Below are 25732 nucleotides of genomic sequence, written 5' to 3' on the forward strand. Positions count from 1 at the left end.
TCATGTTTGCTTAAGCCAAATCAGGTCAGAGGTGTAGAGCTGTAAAGGATCTTAAATTTCTACAGATTCTTGGTTTGTGAAAACGATTGGATTTATAAAAGAGGAGACATGAGTAAGTGTCCCTTTTCCTGGAGTAGCAGGAGGGCTATCCTGTCCATGTAGTCATTTGGGTGGGGCAGACTTGGTGACCGTGTCCCATCAGTCAGAACACGCAGCTCCTGACCAGTCGTGATCTGGGATATGTGGGAGAGCGGGTGAGGGCAAGGTGAAGTTCTGAGGTCCCAAGAGGGAGCCAGGTGCAATGGATCTTGCCCTTTTCCCACTGAAACATAGGGGGAGAGAGATTCTAAATATTTTCTATTTAGCATATGATCCCGAGGGGTGTTTTCCTTCAGAGTTGGACGGGTTGTAAAGCCTCTTGCTTTGTCAGTCTTATCCAGGTACCATGCTTTGAAAATTGTGTTCCTTAATAGTGACACTGCAACCAGAGCAACAGTCTCCAGCTGTTGGTGGTGAGGCTGAACAAGAACAATGGAGCCTGCTTCAAAAATCCTTTGTACAAGCAAATTTAAATTGGGCAAGCAGTTAGCTTTAGTCTTTGCAGCTACACCAGCAAAAAGCATTTGGAAGAGAAGATAGAAATATTGAGACCAGACTCAAGGTTAGCTCAGCCCTGAAGGGAGCCAGTGGTCCGGGTGCTGTAAGGTAGCAGGAGAATGGAGATAAGAGTTTCCTGTTGACAAAAGCCATTTTTGAAAATTAGGAATGACTCTTGCTGGTTTAGGCTAGCGTGAAACCAGTGGTTTGGGTGGCTTCAGTGAGATGTGCCATAATTACCGGGCGTCTTTGAGGGTGAAAGTTTACCTTGCGTTTCTAACATTCAAGGTGGGAGTATGATGAATTTTTCACTGCAATTTTTAATAATGTGAGCATGCCTGCAAGGATTGTTTACTTGGCAAAGTATTATTTAATAAAAGTTATTCTGAGAAGCGTGAAAAATGTATGGATTAGTTTGTCGGTGTGATAAACTCCTGTTCTCGCTTTCTAATCTGGGTATGAGCAGTGTCACTGTGTTTCAGTTAAAACTGAATTCTTCGTTACAGCTTAGTGTTTTTAGTGATGCTACAAAGTAGGTGGAGGTGGCGTTCATGAGTTAATGCCTGAATATTTATATAATACCACAGTTCATTCCTCTCCTTTTAAAAGTGTTCTCCTTTTGGAGTGTTCCTGCCTCTGTATTTCACTATTTGAATAAACGATACCATGTATAAAGCCTTGATTTTACTTTATGTGGCTGATATAACTCTTGAGTATTAGGTTTTTATTAGTTGTTACAGTATATTTTGTATTAATTTGGTCTGTATGGAAAAAAGAAGGTGGTAGTTAGATAAACGAGGCCCTGCTCTTCGATGCCCTGTCCCTTCTCCCCTTTATGCCAGTGGTGACGTTTCCATTACTGAGGAGAAACAGCGCTGCTGCCTGCGTGTGCTTCCACGGCAGCTGCCGCCTACAGAACAAAACCACGCGTGTCTGCTCTTCCCGGAGTCAAAAACCGTTACCTCTGTCTACGCTTTTCTATTAATATTCACAGTTACCGCGGCCACCACCACCAAAACCTGATTTCATTCTGACAGGCCCCGTCTCCGTCTGGCAGTTGAGATCGTCCCTGGTTTCTTCTGCTGCTCCTCCACCTTGAAGGACACGCCGCCGTCGCCTCTGCCCGAGTCCCTGGCCGGCTCCGCTATCTGCGGTTTGACAAGAAATGCCTTTTTTTTTTTTTTTTTTTTTTTTTTCTCCCCTCAAAGTACCATCTACAAGGATCTTGTGTCCTGTTCTGTAACTGGGGGCGGGCGGGTAGCTTCTGCTTTGCTAATTTGAAGGTGGTTGCGTTTTTTCCCCGTTAAAATAATTTCGTGTTTAAATGGCGTTAGTACCTATTAGCGCTTTGATTTTCTTTGGAAGGATTCATTTTACTGGAAAGTGATGTTATTACCTGGGAAAGCCGCACCGCGCCGGCAGGTGACGAGCCCCCGCTCCTTGTGAAAGCCTGCCGAAGCCGCTCTTGTGCGGCGGGCACCGGCGCCGCTCTGCCCCGTGCGCATGCGCCGCAGCACCGCGCCGCCCCCTGGGAATTGTAGTCCCCGGCAGTCCCGGTGACGCTGCGCGCGTTCCGTTGTTATGGAGCGGCGCGACGGGCCGTAAAGCGCGCGACGCTTCCGGCTGGCGCGGAGGGGAGGGCCGGGAGCCTCGTGTGAGGGAGCGCGGAGGCTGTGGGTGCCCGTGCCGCCGCCCGCCGGCCCCACGCCCGGCCCCACGCCCGGCCCCACGCCCGGCCCCACGCCCGGCCCCACGCCCGGCCCCAGGCACCTCCCGCCTCGCCCGCCTGGCGCTCACCGCCCCCAGGATGTTCAAGAAGTGAGTGAGGCCGGGCCCGCCCCGCCGCCCCCACCCCCCCACCCCAGGCCGGGGCCCGGGGGCGGTGTGGAGGGTGGGGGAAGGGGGAAGGGTGGGGGGCCGGAGCGGGCCCGGCGCCCCCTCTGCCCCGGGGCTCGGCCCTGCCGGCCCGGGCTCAGCCCTGCCGGCCCGGGCTCAGCGCTGCGCCCTCGGGACCGGGGCGGCCGGGCCCTGCTCAGGGGCTGGGGCCGCGGCCGGGGCAGCGCGGTAGTAGCCGGCCCCGCTCCTCGCCAGCCCCCGCGGCCGCCTCGGCCTTCGCAGGGCAGCGCCGCCCCGCAGCCGCCGGCTCTGCCTTCGGGCGCGCTGCCTGGGCTGTTGGGGCACTGCTTGGTAGAAGGGAAAAAACCCCTAAAAAGTAAGCTGAGTCATTAGTTGTCTGAAGTTTGGGGTAGGATGAAGCACAGTTCATACGTCTGTGGTGAAGGGCTCTTATAAACACACCTGAACAGAGCTCTAGGTGTTGGTGTTACCAGCAAAGTCTAGTCTACGAGTTGGGTGAGATAATGCTGTGTGCCGAGGTGTATCTGAGAGACTAAAACCATGTTTTGTGGATGTACGCAAAGTTTAGGGACAAAGCCAGCCTACTAGTGGGAACCCCCGTGCCTTCCCCCAGCCCAGTGTTCCCGGGGGACAAATTTTACCCTCATGAAATGCTAGATTTGAAAGTTGGACAGATATGGTACTGCTAAGGTGTTATAGAGAATTTATAAACATTTCTGAAGAATATTGCTGAGATACAGCATCTTTGGGGCAGCAAATTGTGCATTTCTCAAATATTTTCACTTGCTTGACAGATTTGATGAAAAGGAGAATGTATCAAACTGCATCCAGCTGAAGACTTCAGTTATTAAAGGTATTAAGAATCAACTGATAGACCAGTTTCCTGTTATTGAACCATGGCTAAACCAAATTATGCCAAAGAAAGATCCAGTCAAAATAGTAAGATGGTAAGTTTCTTTTTTCTTAACTTTTGCTTCCAAGGTGACAGGATTGCTTCCTTTATATGTTTGTTTTGTGTAGTAGAGGAACCTAGTGTTTTTTGAAAAGCATCTTATTTCTTATAGATCATAGTTCATGTTATGGCCAAACCAGAAAGTTTGCACGTGCTGATTTTGCTCCTGAAGGCACGCTAGTGGGACGCTTGAGGAAAACAAAAATGTTGCCGAGTAGTGAACGTGCAACATATCTGAGGACTCTCCAGGGATCAGCCTGTTGTTGAAGGGAAGCATTCAGCATTATGGATATGGAAGCTCACACTTGTTTGGATACCTTCCAGTAGCATTTTCTTACTATATCTATCTATATATCTATATCTATATATATTTAATAGAGATAGTATATTTTTGCTGATTGCTTTTCCTTGTCCACTCTTTGTATTGCAATTAAAAAAACCCAAAGAAATGCAGTTTGTAAACAACTGGATGTTTGTAGATTTTTCTTTTTTTTTCTTGTTCTAAAGGGGAAGGAAGTGTGCAGGAGGCCAGTATTGAAGAACAAGCCTTAAAAAAAGATGGTATTTTTAGTCTTAAATTAGTTGACTGTCTTAATTCTCAAATGCCAAGATAGACCAGACTCTATGAAATGAAATGTTTCCTTTAAACTGTAAAAGTGTTAAGTAGCTGTTGGAACAATGTGTTTGTTTTTTTTTTTTTTTTTTAAATCTTGCAGTCATGAACATATAGAAATCCTCACTGTGAATGGGGAGTTGCTGTTCTTCAGACAAAGAGAAGGGATTTTTTACCCGACACTAAGGTTGCTTCACAAATGTAAGTTTCCTGAGGATGGTAGTGGTGGGGAGAGGAGTGAGCGCGTGATTCCGTGGGACTTCTGTAGAACCAAATTAAAAAGAACTTACCACTTACGTGCATATATACCAGAATAGATCTTAACGATATAGTCTACCTTCTCAACTGTAATTTATTGCTTTGCTATTTCAGGTGCCTATATGGATTGCTTCCCCCATAGTTCTTGTAATGCTGTATTTTAAGCAATCTAAACTTTGATTTCTAAGAATTAAATTGTGCAAAGCTCCACAAAAAATCTTGAGAGAGGTTTCCCTAGGACGGAGATCTAAGTTTCCTGGTTTTAGTCCCTATCTTTGTTCTTTCAAGTCTTCCTTTAAACCCTTTTGCTTCCTTCTAAATACTTGTAGGTTCTTATTAGAAAAATACTCTTTAGTCATGAGTTTAATGATGTAATGCATACTTGTCCCATCTAAAAATTTATGCTGCATGCTTTGTACTTTTTACAATTTTCTCTCTCGCGTTATTTTTCTTGCTGTTTTTACTATTCTGCCTAATTGTGTTACTCTGATTTAGGTGAGCGTAAGTGTCCCTAAAAAGGTTATTCAGTCAAACCTTATTGTTTGCAATACTTCAAGAAGGTGCATGCACTTGAAGGATGGCTTGGAGAACTGGCAGTCTTCAAGAATTTTGTCCTCCTTTGCCTTTTTTATCCTGTTAACATTCAACTGTTTCATCTAAGAGGTTATACATGTAACTTCAGAGATTTAAGACCTCTTTGTATGTGGGCGTTTGCGTGATTGTTTTCATTGGGGGAACTTGTTAAAATTGTTACTTGGTCTATGGGTATATGAGTATGCAGGAGGCCTTTGGATTACCCTTTGGTTCTCAGATAAAAGATGTGGTCTGGGAGAACGGTACTTGTGTCCTTTTGGGACAGTACAGCCCAGCCGGAGCTCTGGTAATTGTTTCTCAAACTTCCTACCCTCGCAGCACACTAGATATCTAATTGCCCCATCTAAACTGACTTGATAACGAGTTATTTGTGTTGTCATCTTACCATGTTAATTGTAATGCTGTATCTCTCCACTCCTAGACCCATTTATTCTACCACATCAGCAGGTTGATAAAGGCGCCATTAAATTTGTACTAAGTGGAGCTAATATAATGTGCCCTGGCCTGACATCTCCTGGAGCAAAACTTTACCCTGCTGCCGTTGATACTGTTGTTGTATCCTTCTTTAACTATGAAGTACTGCTTGCTGTGAGATGAGTTAAATTTCTGTTCTTGTGTTCTCAGCTGATCATAATCTGAATTACTTTGTATTTTAATGGTATTTCATGGAATAACCAGTAATCTGAAAAGAGTTGCAGAGGTTCAGATGTTATTTGGCACGGTTAAAATTGTTCTTAATTTTTTTTTTTACTTACTGTGATGCTCCAAACAAAATAACTATTCCTGCCGTGCTGTTGGGTGGGATGCTGTTCCATTAATCTAATTGATAATTGGAGCTCCTTTGCGATTTATGCCAAACGGTAAAAATAGATGAAGTACAGTGTAATTTGTCCCCTGCCTCCTTAATCAATCTCGTATTTCCTTCAGTTATAGAAGAATTTACTCCTGTTCCTAGGGGATTTGGAAAGATGTTTAGAATTGGCTTTGCTGTAGTCAGGACTTGCTCTATGTGTCTGTTGAAGTTAGCGTACGTAAAGTGAGGAAAGTATGTTAATTCAGTCCTGCTTGTTATGTTATTGAGAAAGGAACCCTGAGCAAGTACAGCATTAATAATCCCGAGCTGTGCTGCTTTTGTTGTTAGTTAGATGCTATAGGAAAAAAATCAGCAGTTCGCATCACATGTTGCTAAGCTTTGAAAAGGACACGTCTGATTTCAGTACTTCTATATTTTTAGGTTTGTGTCTCAATTCTTCTATACCTTGGAATCTAAAATGGCCCCACAAACACGTGCAGTTTTGTTCTAGAAAGGATGAGACTATCATCTCTGTGTTAGGCACAAAGGAAGAAATGGAGTGTAGTGTTGGGAGATCTTTTCTATAACTGCCGTTTGAAGTTCATAAATACATGCTTTGTTCTACACACTGTGATTCAGTTGTTAAATGCAGTGCATTGTTTGGCTTATCTTCAAGAGCTAGAGCTCTAGAATTACTAAAAGGGTGAAAGTTCAACACAGGATTTTGAAACTTTTTGGAAAGTAGTTTCCTGATATTGCTTTTACTTTTCTGAAGTAGTTTTAAAAAAATGTTTTCCTTAGCGGTGATTTGTAGGCAATAATGGCAGAGGGGAAACAACATGCATTATGTGTGGGAGTAATGAAGATGTCAGCTGAGGACATGTAAGTGTTTTTAAAATTGAAACATAACCCATCCCACATCGTTATTCCTATGTTTGTTTGGAATATAAGTACCACTGTCAAGGTTACTGCATCGCTGTTGCAGCACATGTTGTTCAAATACAGAATTTTTTTAAGATTTCATTTTGTTGATGAATATTCAGGGAAAGAGGAGGAGGCAGGGAATATCTTCCCTACTTACTTGTTTACTGAATGGAATCAAAATAGTTCTTTTCATGTGAGTATGGATTTTAAGACACACAACACTAGTACTACCTCTGATTGTTAGTATTTCTTGCTCTCTGATCATATTTTCTCAAAGATCTTGCTGAACAAGGAAATATTTGTATAGAGTACGTACTACCTGGGCTGGGCAAGAGATGTAATTTGGATTTGAGGGGGTTGAAAATGTTGAAGTGTTTTTAGTCTCTGCTGTCCCTGCAGACCAAAGTCCTGCTGGTACTTGGTTGACCAGCTGGGCTTTCCTCTGTGGCCTTCTCTTTCTTTACCTTGTACCCACATGTAGCATTTCTGCTTCACGTGCTTACTAACTTAGCTGAGCTTTTTGTGAAACGTAGAGGTCTGTTTTGGGGATAAATATCAACTGAAAAGTATTTGAGAAGGAAAAGAGACAGAAAATGGAAATGGATGTTAGTTGTTCTTAGCATTCAGATAGTGCTTAAATTATAAGTAGCTAAAGCACTTTGTCATTTTAAATTCTATGACTTTTGCAGCAGGATGTAAGATGCACCCAGCAGGTTTGGGCTGCATTGGTTGCAGCCCCATCTAGCACTTGTGTGGGTGAGGAAGCTGATTTTGTTGAGAACAAGTCACTGTTTCTAGTGGGGATAATTCTCAGCAGGATCATCTGTATGTGGTCACTCTGTGGTCCTGAGTTGTAATGGCAGCACAGGGCAGAGAGGTGGGAATGTTACGGCGGACAGGGATAGAGCAGGACTGCAGCAACCTGGATATAGACCTGCTGTAGCTGTTGAGGAATTATATTCCTCAGGATTCTTTGTAGTGCCTTCAAAAGACTCCAAGGGTAGGTGGAAAGAATAGCTACTTTTGTCCCAGTCCTATGTCTGCAGTGACCTGCTGTGACACTGCCAAACAAGATTATCCATATTCCTAATCCTGACTTCAAATTCAGCAGCCTTGCAGCTGAACATCCTGTTCTGTGAGAAGCAACATGAACCGGAGAGGAAAATGAAATGATACTGATCTATGCAGCCTGTTAGGATGCTTTTTTGTGTGATACTGTTTAAAACAGAAAGTTGTGAAACAGTAGGTTTTCACGCTTGGTGTGATTATGATACACGATGTGTTAGTGCAATTAACATAGTATTTTCCTTCCTGAGTACTTCTGGGCAAGTTGTAGAAGTAAAAAGAAAAAACTTAGTGTAAATACAGTAAATTATATCCTCCAGGGGAATGAAGCTTCTTCTCAGTCCTAGAATGATGAGATTTGCTTGGTTATCCTGACAAAACTAGATTTTTCCATGGCGTAATGTACTGGAAAAAGATGAACACACATCCAGTGCAGATGCAGAAAACAACCATTTTTAAAAGATTGTATGACTCAAAAGATACAGGATGGTATGTCTGTAACATGCTGCAAGTCCTTGGCACATAAATTTTGCATTTATAATTCTTTATTGAGTGGGTAGATGTCTTGCAACTAGCAGCGAAGCAGCTCACCTGCATTTGATTGTGTCAGTGGCACGCTTGGAACCAGAACTTGTCAAACTCCACGTTCCAGCTGTGTTACACCACCTCCTGTGCTAGGAGGGGGAGAGACTTAAAACTGCTGTGCTACTCTGGTAAAGAAACACTAAAATGAAGAAAAGTAGGAGAAGTGTTGTCTGAAGTACTGCCTCCCACAAAGAAGTAGTTAAAAATATTATGGCAAGTTGTTGGTGAAACGTGGAAGGCAAATATTGTCCTCTTATCATTCAGCAATGTGGGTACATGTAATAACAAATACTGTTTCTTGTCCACCTGCTGTTGAAGATTATGACTTTGTGGGTGATAGCTTCTCCCCTTCCAGTTGATAAATGTTGCATTTTCTACTTCAGAGCAGTACAGAATACAGTATTTAATATTTAACCTAGCTAATACTTCTGTACCTTTTTCCTCCTCCTACAGTGAGAAGGTCAACAAAGGGATTGGTATCGAAAATATCCACTATTTAAATGATGGCCTTTGGCATATGAAGACGTACAAATGAAACAAAAGGAACTGTGTTACTCCAAAGGAATGCACTTAGATTAAATGTGGACTGCTTTGTAATTCCTTGTTTTTAATGTGACTGAATGTACAAATTCTTTTGTTCTGTGGCTATGCTAAATAAATCAAGTGAATGCGAAAGTACTGTTAGGCTACAATAGTTTTCTAGAATTCTTTTTTATTACAGTTCTTTTCTTTTGTCTTAAACCCAAGTCTTCAGTGACTGAAGATATCTGATGGAAAGATCCTGCATGGACTGTGAGTACACTGTTTCAACAAAAAGGAGGAAAAAGCCAAGAAATGTTTACATTTTTATGCTCTTCTAAAAGAGTAATATAAAGCATATGTGAAATACAATTAATACGGTTTATAAAACCTCCGAAACATTTCAGATTTTTTTTTTCTTCTGATTAACATCTTGTTAGTCTACCTGTTTCTTGACCATGGAGAAATCAGGTTTTTTGACATTTATTTTTTTAACTTATTAACAGCATTAACTTCAGTGCTTTACTTAAGGATTTTCTCTTTTTAATATGAATTTATCTGTATGGGATTTATGAACTTAAACTGATATGTGGACTAGAAATTCTTTTATGCTAGTTCATATCTGAAGAATATATATATATTCAGATTTCTACCTGCCAACACTTTGATACTGCTCTCCTTAGTGGAGTTTATAGTCATGGTGGGCATACTCCAAATGGAGAGTGTGCCAACTTGGTGCCTGATGCTCTACTCCCTGTTTGCCTTTTTATTTTAGGAGCAGAAACAAAATCACTGTTTAACAAAGGCATGATAGCAAAATATGGTTATCAGTGTAGCCAGGAGCAACTTCTTCAGGTGGAACTTCAAGAGATCTCAGCTTGTGCACACTGCCACGTGTATGTACCTCTACGGAACGGGTTAAAGAGCACTCTGTATTTTGTCTGGGTAATCCAATTCTTTGTTCAGCGACTGCATACCCAAAGCTATGCCTATGGAAAAAACAGCCTGTGCCATCGAATCATTTAATAAACTAAGGAAACTTTAAGGTCTACCACTCTTAACTCTGTCTCTGAAAGCATTTATTAATATTTCAAGTCTCTGTTCTAACACTTGTGTAATTTTGTATGCAAGTGCCTTGTCTCGGTGCTGTGCATGTTTGGTTTCCCTGCTCTGGGACCTTTACAGAAGACAGCGGCAGAGGTGTTCTCCATCCGAGTCTAAAGTCAAATTAAGACATGGGAGATGCACATATTAGGTAACACATTCCTACTTTAAAATTTCTCCTGTAAAATTATTTGCAGGATTGTACTTTTGAAAATGACAGGGCAAATCTGAAAGTATTTATTAATGTAGGAAGACAATTAAGGTGATTATTACAGCAGTGTTGCAGAAAAAAATCTGGTGAAACTTCAGACCTTCCCTTCAGAATGCTAGTGGTCATTTTTATGCATTGTAAAGACTCTGCTATAAATGTACTAGTTTCTTGTTGGTGCTATGGGGAATCAGTTTGTGCATAAAAAGCACTAGTCTTGAGTTCCGTGGCTTGCTTTTCCCCCTTCCGTCTTGTCTCCTCCTCTTGTGTCACATTACCTCTCAAATCTGTGATGTTATATTTATTCTTGTTTGAATAGCTAACTGCCATTCTTTTTCCTTGACTTGTCCTATGACCACTTGTTGTAGCGAGGTCAGAACTGTCTCTAATACCAGAAACACCACTGAAATAAAAATTTTACTTTCCAGGCTGTGGATTGAACCTTTTAAAAATGATTCTGTAAGAAGATACAAGTTAAATCACGCTTAAATTAATTTGTATACCAAGTAAGCAAGACTTTGTCAAAAATACAAGTTTTATCTAGGTGTTGGCAGCAATCATGTATGTGTTTGTCTTGCTATGTCAGCTGAGCTCTGACTGACATAGAGGAGAACGAGAAAAAGGCGAAACAGCTGAGCTGTGGTAGCTTGCTTGGGGGCCTGAGCAGTTGTCTTACTGGTCTTGTAAAGAATGAAGGACCTGATGGTTAAAACAAGAGAGATGTGGATCTCATCAGCTCTGGAGCAGCTGTTTCACTTCCCCACCTGCCCCCTTGCAGCTCAGGGTAGGATGAGACATTACAAATGGCCTGATAAAGAAAGGGGAGATAACATACTATCTTCTCCGGTCTCTTACAGATAGTGCAGTACCACCAAAGCCTGGGATAGTCCTAGATGTAGCAGATGGATGTGTAGTACCTTCCTTATGTCTGGAAACAGGCAGGTCTGAATTCTGAACAGAGTAAATATTAAAGTGCTGTTTATTTCCACTTCCTGTGACTGGAAGGGAGCGTGACCTGGTAACTTGCATAAAACTGAGTTCAAGTGCACTCAGCTGTAAACACCAAAACCCACCACCCAACCCACCCACCCAGACCCAGTACAGGGGAGTTCTGCCTCTTGCTTTGCTGTGCATGTAACCTCTTTTGCATAACATTCAAAGAAAGGTTAGGAGTGTGAGTATGCGCTGCTCTTTCTGCATCTTGGTGTTAAAAATACCCGTACATATATCTATACTACAGTTGCATTGAGAGTTAACCAACTTCTTGCTTGTAAACACTCTTAGGAGTGAAAATAATACTGAACCTTCATTCTAATATGCTTCTATATATGAAATTTTAAGGGAGCAATTACTCTTGTGCTAACAGGTTTCCTGACCATGTTAATACTTACTCAAATATATTTCTCTCTTTCGTCTGCTTAAACAAGAGCAGTCCAAAGGTCACTTAACATTGCTCTGCTGCAACTTCCTATTGGATCTTGTCAGCTTGCTTCCTGCTAATTCCTTGCTGTACATACAAGTGATAGCTGCTGTGTAAACAGCATAGCTCAAGCCCTTGTGTAGTTTAGTGTAAAGGAAACAGCTTAAAGTTAGTCTTTGAGACTGAATCTCTAGTCAGTTTTATTGTTACATCTTAGAAAGATATAAAGACATTCTAGAAATGTCTGGAAGAATTGAGAGAATCAACGTCCTGCAAAAATATATTTGTAACAGTAGACTAAAGTTCATTTGAGTTTTCATTAATAAATATTTACATGTACAAACCCCCCATATAAACTTAATTTCCTTTTATCATAAACATTAACAACTTCTTTATCATTTCATTCCAGCACTGTCAAAAGCCAGAAGCGTTTCTGTATAAAAGATTTAGAAAAAAGTTCTCCTTCCACTGTGAAAATTAAGAGCTTTACCAAACCTCAATGTGCAGCAAAAAAAAAATAAAAAAAAATTGTACACCAGTACCACCAGATACAAAAATGGAAATCTGTCAGTACAAATGTGTGTCACAAGAAGAGCTGACTCCACGGTTCCAGGTCTTCTCTGGAGTGACATCAGTCATTGTCTGAGCCTGCAGGTGGAAGGAAGACGAGTGCATCGTTGTACGTGTGGCCGTAGGGTCTCAGCCTGTAAACACCGTACATCATCACGTGCATGTGGTTTGGGGCCAGCCCGCTGAACGTGATGGCCATGTCAGAGCAGCAGCCGTCCACCACCTGCTGAGGGTGAGTAGACATCGCTTCCTTAATGAGAGCACCCACTGATTTAGTGTTAAAGACGTCTTTTCCTTCTGAATCTTCCGCGTTTTCGGCAAACACGCCAGTATACTTCAGGCAGATCGCTAGCTGTTTATCCTCAGCAAGTTTCCAAATCATACCTCCCTGCTCCGGACACTTGTCAGAGTCTTCAAGAACATGGGAGAGTCGTCTTAGTGATTCAATGCTTAAGACGATTCCTCCCTCACCATCTACATACTCAAGGTCACCAGATTTCACAGTATGGCCTATATAAAAAGGCTGCGAAGGGTCTTTTTTCAGTAAGAAATACTTGAGATTTTCAATAATAGCAAATGTGGTTGGATACGCAAGGAAGAACCAGCTGAATTCATCTTTATAGCGTTCATACGTTATCTTGTAAGCTTTTCTCATCATCACCCACATATCGTTTGTGTTGAGGGTCACAGAATCAAACACCTTGACGTTTTCAGAGCTGTAGAATTCCACCTTATCGCAGTGCTTGCTCCACGTCTCTTTCACTGCAGCCCAGTGCCCCAAATCTTTCGGTTTCACGAGGACGATACAATAAACGCGGATGCTTTTACTAAGCTCCATGCGTTCACCTTCTGAAAGGTTTAAGACGTCTTCTTTGTTGGGAGCCTGGATGTGATGATGCTCGTGGTGATGCGCTTTAGTCCCGTGGCCCACTTTAATATGTCCGAGGAGCGTAACCAACATGCAGAAGGCCCCTCCTAGCACCATGCCCTTCACGAAGGAGCTGCTTTCGGACATCATTTTTCCTGGAAAGGAGACACGCTGTAAGAACTGACGGGAGTAAGTTTACTACCGCAGATGCCGCATAGTTTTAATACGTTCTTCAATTTCTAAATCCAGCTGCGGTTCCAGGACGACGCTGGTGGAAGAGCGGTGGCAAAAATAAAGTTCCCAGTCGGGGCTCTCGTTACCGGTAACGGCACCACCGCCCCCGGCGGGAGGGGTCTCGTACACCGGCCCCGCTCCGCCGCCGTGACCGCACGGCCCCCTCCCCGCCCGGAGCCCCCTGGGGGGGGTCCTCCCAGAAGCCAGGTTCCGCCGGTCCCGCTCCCCGCCACCCTCCGGCCCGCGGCGAGGCGCCCCCGCCGTCCGGGACCCTGCCCGCGACCCCGCTAGCGGCGGCTCGGTCCGGCCGCCACAGTCCCCCGAGATACCCGGAGCGCTGGAGGAGCCTCACAACCGCTGGGGCCGGTACCGCGACCCGCTCCTGCCTCCCCTTCCCCCGCGCAGCCCCGGTGACAGGGCCGGCCCGCCCGCCGCTTACCGGTACCTCCCGGGCCGCCCGCACCCCGCCCCGGAAGCCCGCCCCACCGCCGCTTCCTTTTCCCTGCCGGAAGCGCCGCGCGCGGCCCTTCTAGGCGCTGCCCGCCGCTCGCTCGCTCGCTGGTGCTGGGGCGCCCTCTGTCGGCGTGGATGCCATCTGCCGGTGCCCTCGCCCGCGGGACCGCGAGCCCCGCTGCCCGCCCCGCCCCGCCCTCCCGGCGGCCTCTCCCCGCGCGCCGCCTTCGCGGCGGCGGCCCGTCACGGCGCGTGGGTGTCCCCTCAGGGCCGGGGGGGACAGGAGAGCGCGGCCGGTCCCGTCAGGGAGGCTGGCTCGCAGGAGCCTCGGTGTCCCCGCAGTTCGCGGGAGCGGGGCCGAGCGCTGCCGGTTCGCCTTTAGTCAGAGGCTGCACGGGCGGTTACCGAGCCGGCGGACGAGCAGCCGGCGTGGCGGGGCGGCCCTGCCATCTTGCAGAGAGGGGCCGCTGGCAGCTTGTCCCCGGGCCGGCCTGGGGCGATGGAGGCCGGCTCCGGGCTGGAGCTGTGAGGGAAGCGCGGGGTGTCCCGCCCCGCTGCCGCCGCGGGAGCGCCCGGTTAGCCGCCTGTTGGCTGTACTCATCGGGATCTCTCTGCGAACCTATTTACGTGACTAACGGGGAAAAGAGTTTTAAGTTTCCAGCACAAATTCGGTGCTTTTAAATTAGAAGGTGTATGGATAGGAAGATAGGGTGGGGAAGGAAAGGCAGAACCGGCCTTAAACCTTCTCCAGGATCAAATCTGCTGACGCCGATTGGATCCACGGCCCTGAATTTCCAAACCGATACAATAAACTGCTGGAAGTACATTTCACTGCTTTTCCTTTTCCCCCAGCATAGAGCACCACGCATGCGCAAGCTTAGTTAATATTTAAAGAGTAAAGCCAAAACATTTTTCTACTAACATAACTTTTTCTTTCTTTTAGTGATTATTATTCCTCAGCTCCAGGTTGAAAGAAGTACTTTCTACACATCTCTCAAGAACTTAAAATTGATTTGAAGGAGCATCACTGAGCAATTGTTTGTTCCCTTTTTCCACCAGCCTCTTGGGGGCGGGGGGGGAAAGGTTTTACGTGTTTTATCTCTTTATTAGCTGATAGTAGTGTACCCTTAGGCTAACACAGTGGTTAGGATAAAGTCTTATATAGGTTTTTCCCTATATTGCAAGCCTGCTTGGCTGAAATTAGTGAGCTTTAAGTCAATTTACAGCTGAGCTGCTTTGGATTCTCTGGTGTCTGTCTGGGTTCCCCAGATGCCTCAGTTATTCAGGTAAGGGTGGTGGTGGGTTTTTTTGGCAAAAAAGATGTGTAAAAACATTGATTGCTTCACTCTTCTGGGCTTGGGGAACCATTGCTTGTGGTTCAGGTAAAAATATTACAAAATAGTGATTTTGGTGGGATCAGTGTATGTCCGGAATGGCTCCATTCAGTGGAACTAAACCCCAATTACACACTGATAGGAAAATACTGTCAGTTGTATGTTTGGGTAGTTCTGGTACTACACTAACAGAACATCACTCATCCTATCTTTTCTCACCTGGCTGCCTTTAAGGTATAAATAGGTGGACACTCAGTTTGTTATCACATCCCAGAGATTGGAGGTCAGTTCAAAGTTTGTTTTACATATCTCCTGTTTACAGAATCAATTGTGGCTTTCAGGGCTTCAGCAGTTGCTCGTATTTTAGAGCGATTTGAATGAGTCGCGACTCACTGCTTCAGCTGATGCTTCAACAAATTGTTTTACTGCTTGACTTCAGTAAGGTTCTTTCCAAGGCTCTGACAGAATGACTAATGTAGCTGCAGATCTTGACGGTCGCTTTAATATGTTTTCAACATTGCTTTTATCCAGCAGCAGATCAGTGAGGAGAAAGTTTAAGCAGCATGTAAAGCATGTATAAGCACGAAGAGACTCTTCTGGCTTCTGTGGTGCTTGAAATTGTTGCTTGGTGTTAAAAGGACTAAAATGGCATAGTAATGCGTAAGGTCTCACAACAGCCATTGTTAAGTATTCTGGAGCTATATTGTAGCTTGTTTAGACACACATGTACTCCTGTAAACTATCCATCTCAAATCACTACAAGAAACTGTTTTTTACAGACTGCAGGAAATGACTGTTTGAAGTCATTCTGCCAGGGGCTGGGAACCAGTCAGATGTCATAACGAAGGAAGAGCCAGCCCTAAGGTGGAAGTTAAGTGAGGAAAGCCGAGGGAGATGCTCAGTCACACGGTGGGACTGAACCAGGAGAACTGACTCCTCTAAGATCACTGCAAATGGCTGTGCATTAGTTTTGTATTAAAACATTGTCATGTATGCTCAAGAATATCGGCCAGATTTCAGCTTTGAGCACTGATTTGCTGTCCGTTGAGATGTTCGTTAGCCACAGCTTCACCCCTTAATTGCTTCTGATCCTTTGTAGTATCTCCACCACACTCTCAAACAGTAGCAGCTTTTAAAGCCTACAGACCTGTGCCAGCATCTAAACTGCTGACAGAGCTGAAGAGCTCCGCAGCTTGTTGCTTGTCTCAACAGACAGCTGATCCCCTGCTGTGTTCTGTTTGCCTTTCCTCGCTGGCTGCAGCTGCATTTGCCTTCTGATGCTCTTTCTTTGCCTCCAAGGAAAGACATCAAACATTATGTTCTCACTGCGTGGTCCGAAATGTCCATGAGAGATTGGCTATTATCAAAACATATTTGATGTGAACTTTGTTCCAATTAATGCGAAATGTTTCAGCTGACACATGAATTGTCATCTTTTACAGTGACTGCTTGTTAATGATCACAAATGACTGTCCACTCTCTCGGAAGCAGACTCATCTATCTCTCTGTTATTTAAGCGTGCAGCAGGGAGGCTGGGCTAGAGCAGTGCAGTAACAGTCAGAACGGGTAACCGAAGCTAGAGGTGAGCTATTGCAGACGTTTCTGGGTGGTTAAAACACCAGTTGAGCTATGTGCCATATAGAAAGAACATCTAATCAGAAGATACTGTTGAAATGATGCGAAATGAACTGGGACAGCTGACTTTGTGGTCACATCACCCATATATTTATAATGTTGAAGCTACTGGAAAACACACAAGTTCGACCCGTCCATCTGACTCCATCAGAAGAGAGGGTCAAGTGTGGTTATCATAGAATTATAAAATCGTAGAATCACAGACTGGTTTGGGTTGGAAGGGACCTCAAAGCCCATCCAGTTCCAACCCCCCTGCCATGGGCAGGGACACCCTCCACTAGACCACGTTGCCCAAAGCCCCATCCAACCTGGCCTGGAACACTTCCAGGGAGGGGGCATCCACAGCTTCTCTGGGCAACCTGTGCCAGTGTCTCACCACCCTCACAGTAAAGAATTTCTTTCTAACATCTAATCTAAATCTACCCTCTTTTAGTTTAAAGCCATTAAACTAAATTAATTAACTTAAACATTCAGTTATGGTCTGAAGGTTGCAAACGCTCATCTTGAACAGCTGAGCTCCCATCACAGCCAACAGTGACAGTGTGGGAAAAGGGCTTTTATGAAGAGGCGAGCTGTTACTGTTCTGTTACATGCCTGGCACTTTGTTTCGTTCAGCCTGTGAAGTGCATAATTGAACACACATGCCTGCTGAGGTCTTCAATCCTTTTGTTGGGAAAGGTTTGGGAATGCCTGTTCTAAAGTCATTTAATAGTGAGGTGGAGATTCTAGCTTGTCAGATTCTGGCTTCTAGGTAAAGCCAGATTTCTTCATTCCCTTCACAGGGACCTGCTCAGCTCAGCATTGCTTTCGGAGGAGGATGGATTCTGGAGCCAAACTTTAGCCCCCTCTTCTGAAAATTTTGCCCTACATCTTCCTCTTCACTTTAGTTTCACACTGAAAATCTGGAATCTGGAAAGACATGGACTTTTCGCAGGTCATGTGCATCTTGAGCAAGTGTGCACTGCCACATGTGACACCAAGACCTTGTCACAGGGGTAGCACTGGACGAAGGAAGAAAGTTTTAAAGCCAACAAGAGATACAGTGTTGTATTTGTAATACTAATTTCAAAACTCGGGTTGAAGTATTTACCTCTGAAAGTGTTCTCTCCAGTTGTTGGACAAAATGCTGTGATTAGAGGATGAAATTGTATAGCCCACACTTTACAGGAGATCATGCATAATACGATCTTTTAGCCTTGAAATCTGTTAAATTGATTAAGTATGTCAAACAATAGTTTTAAATTGCTTTTCTCTCCTCTTTCACCCATGAGCACTGTCAGGGAAGGGCTTGGCATTGAAACAGCCATTATTTAAATGGTGCCCTCAAGCACGGGAAGATACATGAGAAGCAAAAGATGTGTGACTCCAAAAGAACTTAACAACTTTGGTCTGCTTTATAATTTCTTCAGTTTTTAATGTGTGTAGCTGAATGCAAACCCCATCTTATTCTCTGGGTATGCTAAATCAATCAAGTGAATGCTAGTGTCCTGCTAGCTCCAGCAATTCAGCTGGAATTGAACTAGCAGAGACAATGCCCAGAGCTGAGCTGACATCATTGTGAATAGCTCCGATGCACAAATACAACAGAAAGAGAATAGGAACTAGACATTTTAATGTCAGCTCTCTTAGAAGGACAGGAAAGAAAGAATCATTGTTGATCAAATAGAAACAGACAGGCAAAAAAAAAAAAAAAAGGCAGGGAGAGAGAAATCTTATTTTTCAAGCTCCCAAAGGAGGAGGCAAAAAAAAAAAAGTGGAAATGAAAATAGAATTCCATCAGAAAGAATGTGATTCTTAATAGTCCTTTAAAATAAAATGTATGAACAGTGATGAAGTGATTTTGCTGCATCTTTAAGGAGCTTGCTTTTGTCAGTCTGAGCTTACTTGAAAAAGGGCCTCTAGAAAGTTACAGTCTGAAACAATGGTTTTTCAGGCTCAGGTTGCGTAGGTAAGAAGCGAGCAGCAGTGACAGACAGCCCTGTGGCACACAGAGGAGTCAGAAGGGGAACCTTGCTTTGGGGTGCTGCCTTGACATGATTTATGGACACTTTGTGGAGCCTGAGCACAGGACTAGGTTTGTGGTTTGGTTTACAGGAGTTCTGGTCCGGTGTCGGAGAAAACCTTCTGTAGACATTGCCTCAGTTTGGTTACCTGCAACTGGAGATACACAAAAGTTCTGGCGTGGTTATGGTGAGTAAATAGTTGTTGTTACTGGATGGAAAGATCTGTGAAGTTCTCTTGACATTAGCCCACTAAGAGAAGAGGAGGGAGAGGAAGGATGGAAATAGCAGAGCATTTGACAGGCCTGAATGTCAGTAGCTTCCATGAGATGCTTTCTTGTACCGAATGTTGACATGCCTTCATTTTGCCAAGGAAACTGAGGTTTTGAAGTATCAGATTCTCCAAGCAAACATTTGCTTCCCTATGCAGATGTTGAAATAGAAGACTCCTGAGCTGTATGTGCAGAGGCAAAACAAAAATGTCTGCTAGATATGTGTTTGTAACAAACTGGAATTATTAACGATGTTATAGCAGCAACTCAGAGCCATGTACTGCAACTGTAAACCTGTGATTTAGCAGAGAGGAGATGTACCGTGAACATTATATGCCTGGTCCTGGGGTGGAGGAAGAACTGTTTCATCTTTACCTGCTAGCTGAGGACCCAGGAAAGAGAGAGCTTGTTCTGTGTAGGAGGGGATGCTGTCACTCTGGGACCGTGATCAGACGCAGAAGCGTTGTGCTTTCTGGCGAAGCAGGGATGTAAGCAGTGCTAACAGTGTGCGCATGTGAGCAGGGAGTAGCATAGACTGCAGGCAAAAGAGGAGAGTGCACAGGGTCTGAGATTGCTGTGTGTGAGATCAGTCAATGTGTCAGATTTTAGCCTCTTTCTCTTTCATACAGCTGTTGTCAGTGTCGTATTGTCTCACAGGGGCTCAGCTTGGCCTGTCCTAGCATGCTGTCTGGCTTCTCTCAGTTTGGTTTGTAAATCATGGGCTGTATTTAGACTCCTGACTTGCACAGCCTTCTGTTACCGCAGCCTTTAGCAGAGGCTCTGCTGTCAACAACTAAACCACAACATTCCTGCGCTCTGCCTTTTTTTGGCCTTTATGGATCCCTTTAACATATACGAAAATGCGAAGGTGCCACTGCTTCTTAGCACTATGGTAGTGTCCACAGTGTGCCAGAGGCTGAATTGTATGGGAGGGGGCACCAGGAGAAAGGCGCCTGGGGCATCCCTGACCCTCCAACGCTCAGTGTTGCTCCTGGCTTCCTGCAGTGCTGGCATCGAGGATGCGAAGCGAATATCGGTTCTGTTCACACCAGCTGCGCCTCCCTTTGATGCAGTCCTTTGATGGCAGGGAGCAAGCCATTGTCACTGCGGCTTGGAGCAGCAGGTGAAGATGTCACACTTCCTAATTCCCAAGGGAAAGAGGTCCCAGGTGGGAAATACAGGGGGGTCTGTCGAGGGGCAAGGGAGGGGATGCTACGTGCTGCATAGTCTTCTCTATTCTCCCCTCATCCTTATAGACCTTCCATGTACTTAACATTCTCTATGTGGGACTTTTAAAATTTTATTTGTGCAATATCTAACATGCTCATAATTCTGAGAGTACACTCATAGTTTGAACTGTTGATATGCTGATACATGGATAATGGTGCCCTAGTTCCCACTCATATCTAAACATCTACCTTAAAGTAAGAATAAAGCAGTAGCTGATTGTTACACCTTCTTTCATCTGGGCTTAATTTTGCTATCTCATTATTCTGAGGAATTTTTCTTGAGAAAAAAATTATAGATGTTTGGGTCAGTTATATCAGTATAAGAGGCTGTGAAGCTGCCATGAAGGAATAGAAAAATCTCTTTAGGAGTGTGAATTGTCAGTGATGTACAGTATCTATTCACACTCTAAAAGATTGAATTAAAAGTGATAATTATGTGCTGTTTTTGCTGCTTAAGTGGTTTAATGCCATTATGACTGTGCTACTTAATGGAAAAGCTTAGAATCAGACTAGCATGGGAATACTAAAAATTTTAATGGATTCCTGCTCAAGTCATTCTTCCTATTAGGAAACAAACCCACCAAAATATATAACTAGGTCTTTGGATTCAATTATTAATCCTCTCTCCTAATTTGAAGAGCAAAATTATCACTTAACAGCAGTTCTCTGAAATAGAATTTTAATGATACTAGTCATCTCATAGTTGAACATGATTTTTCCTGATCAGAACAAAGTTAGAAGATTCTCAGTGCTGAATCAGTTTTAATTATTAATTCTAAGTAGTTAAAAAAGATACTGTCAACAGCATGTCTTGAACATCTGTCAAAGAAGCTGTCAGAAATGTTTTCAATAGGTTCTTGTGTGTTAGCTGGCTTCTCTGCATGAGGAAAAGGCTTTGGAACACAGTTATTGGAATGGGATTGTAGAAATAATGTAAAGGAAGAGAACTACGCCGTGCACTTGGAGGATTCTTATGGGCTGATCCTGACATTTTATAGTTCTAAACCAAATCTGTTGGGTTTCATCCTAATGTGGTCTTGTCGACCCAAGGGAATTTGCAGTAGTTTAGGTGGAGTGCTTGTTGTGACTATGAAATGAGAAAAGGAAGCAGTTATGGCTCATCCTTTTATAGGTTGGTGCTACAGCAAATGGATTGAGGTACTGGGGTGGTGGAACTCGTGCTCCTTCAACGCGGATGGAGATATTCATGGCTTACAGGGAGGTGCTATTGGTTACAACTGCTATTGCAAATTCCAAATCAGAAATAATCCCTTGTAGAATCTCTGCAAAACTTCTGTAGGAGGAATACAGATAAAGGTGGGAAGACCGAGTTAAAAGCCCCTTCTCTTTTCATGATTAGCCACATATTTCCAGCTGTTCATGCATCTGATTATTCCCTGGGATTTTTTACGTCCCCTCTGAAGACTATGTAAACTCAGGGGAGAATTTTCCTCTGTGGTGTTAACTACCAAAGCTGCTTTGTTCCCAGTGTCTCATGGCAACTATTTGTGCTTTTTGATTCCTATCCTAGAAAACTGAAGTTAGCAATTATTCTACAGAATGCATGCTACTTGGGACAACAGTAATTTGCCAGGAGCAACTTAGACATCTGAAAATCAAGTCACCTTTTTAGGCCTGCAAGATGTCAGTCCTTTCTCACTGTGAGTGTTTTGGTGTTTTATACAATGTGAGTCAAGTAGATACTGACTGAGAGGCTTGTTTGGCCTGTTAGTAGTAGTAAACTTCTGGGCATTCATGACAGAATACCCAGCGTTACAGCTTGCCAGTCTGTTTAGATGATGACATATTTTTCCTTTTCCATGTATTTTTGTTTTGGTTTGCCTCTTTCCATGCTTTAATGACAAATAAAAAAGTGTAATAGACTCATAGTGTATGCTCCCAAAGTCTTTCTGATGGAAGCATTGGGACTTCTTTACAGTTGTACTCAGTTTTCATAGAATCATAGAATCACAGAATGGTTTGGGTTGGAAGGGACCTCAAAGATCATCTAGTTCCAACCCCCCTGCTGCGGGCAGGGACACCCTCCACTAGACCACATTGCCCAAAGCCTCATCCAACCTGGCCTTCAACACTTCCAGGGATGGGGCATCCACAATCTCTTTGGGAAACCTGTTCCAGTTTTCCTAACTTATGGCAGGACAACAGAGCATAGTCTTACAACTATGAACAAATATTTGTTCATAATTCAAGGGAATTTCTTTCCCTTTGAAGTGGAGAAATCAGTACAAGTTGGCAGAAATGCTCATATGCAAATGAGTGTCTTGAAAGGCTGACCCTGACGTTCACGGACGCTATTGGGATCAATGGAAATATTGCTGCCTTGTTTTCTGCTGTCATCCCAAATTGTCTGTCAGCAGTAGCTGGGCTAATTGTGGGAGTTTTCTTTGGGGATTTTTCTGGTTGGAAATCTATCAGGAATACCAGCACAATCAACATTAATATAGGTCTTAATACTGCTCCCCCTCCTCAGTTTGAAGTGAAAGGGAAGTCGGAGTGCAGGATCAAGCCCTTAATTTGTTACTTACATTTGATTTGAAGCTTTGTGTCCAAGGTCGAGCTAAAAGGGTAACGGAATAACTCAGGCCTGTGAACAACTCATCATGTTAGACAGAAAGCAATTTGGTCCAAGGCGCAGCATGTTGGAAGATTGCCACTTCCTTTCTCTTTCAGTACTGTTCTGCATTCTCACTCCGGTAAACAGTCTCTTCATCCCTTTCTGTGGGGAACTGGGCTTCCTTCCCGAAACTTTCCCAAACTCAAACCGCATTTGGCAATAATTTTGTATTTGTGTTTGATACAAAAGTTTTCAAAGGAGCTTCACAGACGCTAATCAGGGTAAAAATGCAAATCTAAAATCTGTCTTATTCTAGTGTTTCCTTTGGAAACCATTTAATTTCTTACAAGCACACTTTGGCAGATGATGTGGCCCTTATAGTAATAAATCACAGGAACACAAGACACTTCACTGCAGCTGCAACGTGGCTAGTTAGGATCCTATTCAAGAAAAAGGCTTAGGCAGTGTATTTTCTTTCCTATACTCTGCTGTACCATTTCTCCCCTTATAGATCAAGTGAAAAGACTCTCAGAATGCTCTTATAATTGTCTCCTTAGAGTTATAATCTGCAAATGCCTTTTTTCTAAAAGATAAAAATACCCAAATCTTAATGGAGCTTTTTTAAATGGTACATCATTAACTCTCCAACCTCCTTCACGGTTTTGTAAATCTCTTTAATAAGGGCGAGAGGAAGCTTAGAGAGGTCTCTCTGATTAAAGGTTTGACCTGGAATTACTTTGAATTTGTATTGTGGAGTCAGCAGGTTTACTGTGGTAGTCTTAACAGAGAATCTTTTGAAGTACTTTGCAGGTAGAGCTGTAAAGAGAGTAAGTATTATATAAAACTTGCTAAAAACACAGCAGAACCAGTTAAGCATCAGGGCATTGTGTTGAAAAACCATATCCATAGAGCGCCGGGAACCTTGCTAGTCTGAAGCCTGAATTTGCAAGTCTTGTGAGTGGGATTATATGGCAGAGTTTCAAGAAAAGGAGGCTAGGTTCAGTGATCCATGAGGTCCCTTCAGCCCTACGCCTAGGGTTCCTGCAAGATTATAATCACTAGAAAATAACAGTTCTAAGAAATTACTCAAATCAGCAAGAAATATAGTTAGGACAGTGAGTTTCATGGAACTTAATGTGGTCAGTGCTTCATCACTGTGCATGACTTGGCTCAAAGGAAGCGACCAAGGACAGAAAAGCCTGTGAGGCCTTTTAACCCCACTAATTTTCAGTCTTATGGGTACAAGTTTCTTAAAAGGTGATGTTCCCCTCAAGGTCACCTAACTCTTTGCTAACAGATTTGCTGTATTTGACAATGGTGGTCCTATAATTCTCGTTAATGGAAATGCTTCTCTGTAGGATGAGTGGCCTCGCTTCTCCCTGCTATAATTTGTAGGATCTCTAAAGCTTAGGCAAAGCTTTCAGTATGGGGCAGTGAGTCTACGCTAGATTTATTGAACAATATTTAATGGCTGACTTCAGCAGTATTCAGGAGCAGAATGATCCAACATCTACAGTACTCATGATATGTCAGAGTCTCAGAAAGGCCAGGTTTTCTTTGGCAATGCCCTTTTTCTTTAGTTTTTGCTTTCATGGTTGGACTTCTTGGCATGAATATACTGACAACATTCCTGTAACTGCCAACTAAGGACAGGAAACTGCAGCTTACAGAAATCAGCATTGCAGTATAGGTAGCCGTCGCTTTGGAGAATCTGTTTGCTTGGCCCATGTCAAATGTCAGCATGATGGAGCATGCCTTGTACGTAGCCAAATTTGCAAGACCTGTAGCAGAGCCTTAATGTTGACAATACCATTACGAAGTCAACAAGGGAGGTCAATCTTAATTTCCCTTCCTTGCCTGTTCTTCCTGTTTTTTTGTATTCTGCGGAAATGCAGTGTATGTAGAGCAACAAGTGTGTGCACATCGGAGCTACCCATTCACTGCATGGTGACAAGTGATGTCAGCTGAACTTCCCACAAAAGCAACACCATCTCACTAGCAGCGATGATATTTTTCAACCTTTCAGACAAGGTGTCAGGACTTTCCCTCCGAGCTGCACCCAGCCCCTGCTGCTCTGTTTGCCAAGGTGTCAGGACATGTTCTTGGAGACATACGTGCCTTGTGCTGGAGGTAGGTGTGTGAAGCAGCCCGAGGGAGCGCTGGTACTCCTGTTGTCTGTACCACCTACCCTAGGTACAGGACATGCCACCCAGTGTGTTTTTCCTCTCCCCAGTGCTAGAACAGAAAGGCTGTTCAAACAGGACCCGGGTCTGGAGAAGGGAGGCAGGGAGAACCCCCAGGAGGAGCGGGCAGAGCAGAGATAGTGAAAAATAGGATGTGGAAGTGGCACTGCAGAAAGCCTTAAAGAAAAGGGAGAGGTTTTTGTGGCCTCTGAAGGAAAGCCTTTTCAGTGGCTGTGGGTAGGGTTTTTTTGTCAGTTTTCAGGCAATGTTAAAAAAAGAGACTTCTGTTGCTGTGATAAAATGTTCTTTCCCCCCTGCAATGATAACATTAAAGACATTGCAAGTGAATTATTAGGCTCTTGTGTACGACATGTGCGCATCCTACCCTGGAACTTGGTGGCTGAATGTAGACAGATTTCTCTGCAAGATGTTCAATGGTTTTAATCCCTCCTGAGGTCGATGACAGAGGAGGCTTCAGCTCTTATCAGAAGCCCTTAGCATTCTCTTAGAATAAGCCCCATTTCTACAGACTCTGGGGAAACTGAGTGCTGATCTGTTTAGTCTGATTAGGTGGCAGCAAGGCTGAAATACTGTTGAGGGAAGCATTGCTGCAGAGTTGCTTGAACAAGAAAAATATCTAAGGTGATCCCAGAAGTAGCTGGTATTCAAAGCACAGCTCAGGTGAGTACACCCAACACATCTGATGGGACAGGGCAGAGGACACGGTAGAGCACAGCAGGGCTGCATTCAGAGAGCACTGCCAGATGCACTCTAGGCTTCCTGAATGCCTCAGAGGTTTTGGCTATTTGAAGTTTTGTTATTCTTCCCTTTGGAGAAAGACGGAGATGTAAATTTCTTAAAGAGCAGTAGCATAGTACCTGCCTCCGTAT

At 43.8% G+C, this 25732-nt stretch overlaps 3 protein-coding genes across 6 annotated transcripts in view; 2 read left to right on the plus strand and 1 right to left on the minus strand.

Annotated features, from left to right (window-relative positions):
- The window catches only part of NDUFA1 (NADH:ubiquinone oxidoreductase subunit A1), a 211783-nt gene that overhangs the window by 118777 nt on the left and 67274 nt on the right, over window positions 1-25732 (plus strand). The window lies entirely within an intron of this gene.
- MCTS1 (MCTS1 re-initiation and release factor) lies at window positions 2213-8916 on the plus strand. Its single transcript, XM_075763567.1, has 6 exons — window positions 2213-2415; window positions 3249-3401; window positions 4123-4220; window positions 5293-5426; window positions 6479-6546; window positions 8692-8916. Exons 1-6 carry the CDS (start codon window positions 2405-2407, stop codon window positions 8771-8773), a joined length of 546 nt encoding a protein of 181 aa, XP_075619682.1. The 5' UTR covers window positions 2213-2404; the 3' UTR covers window positions 8774-8916.
- On the minus strand, window positions 11663-14140 carry C1GALT1C1 (C1GALT1 specific chaperone 1). 4 transcript variants are annotated; one of them, XM_075763561.1, is made up of 2 exons: window positions 14020-14140; window positions 11663-13082 (listed from the first exon to the last, which is right to left on the minus strand). In XM_075763561.1, the coding sequence occupies exon 2, from the start codon at window positions 13075-13077 to the stop codon at window positions 12121-12123; it is 957 nt and encodes a 318-aa protein (XP_075619676.1). In that variant the 5' UTR covers window positions 13078-13082; window positions 14020-14140; the 3' UTR covers window positions 11663-12120. The 4 variants fall into 4 exon arrangements, with proteins under 4 accessions (XP_075619676.1, XP_075619679.1, XP_075619678.1 ...); XM_075763564.1 differs by lacking the exon at window positions 14020-14140 and adding an exon at window positions 13607-13645; XM_075763563.1 differs by lacking the exon at window positions 14020-14140 and adding an exon at window positions 13601-13645.

The sequence above is a fragment of the Balearica regulorum genome, chromosome 11 (genome assembly GCF_011004875.1).
Source record: "Balearica regulorum gibbericeps isolate bBalReg1 chromosome 11, bBalReg1.pri, whole genome shotgun sequence".
Classification (NCBI taxonomy): domain Eukaryota; kingdom Metazoa; phylum Chordata; class Aves; order Gruiformes; family Gruidae; genus Balearica; species Balearica regulorum.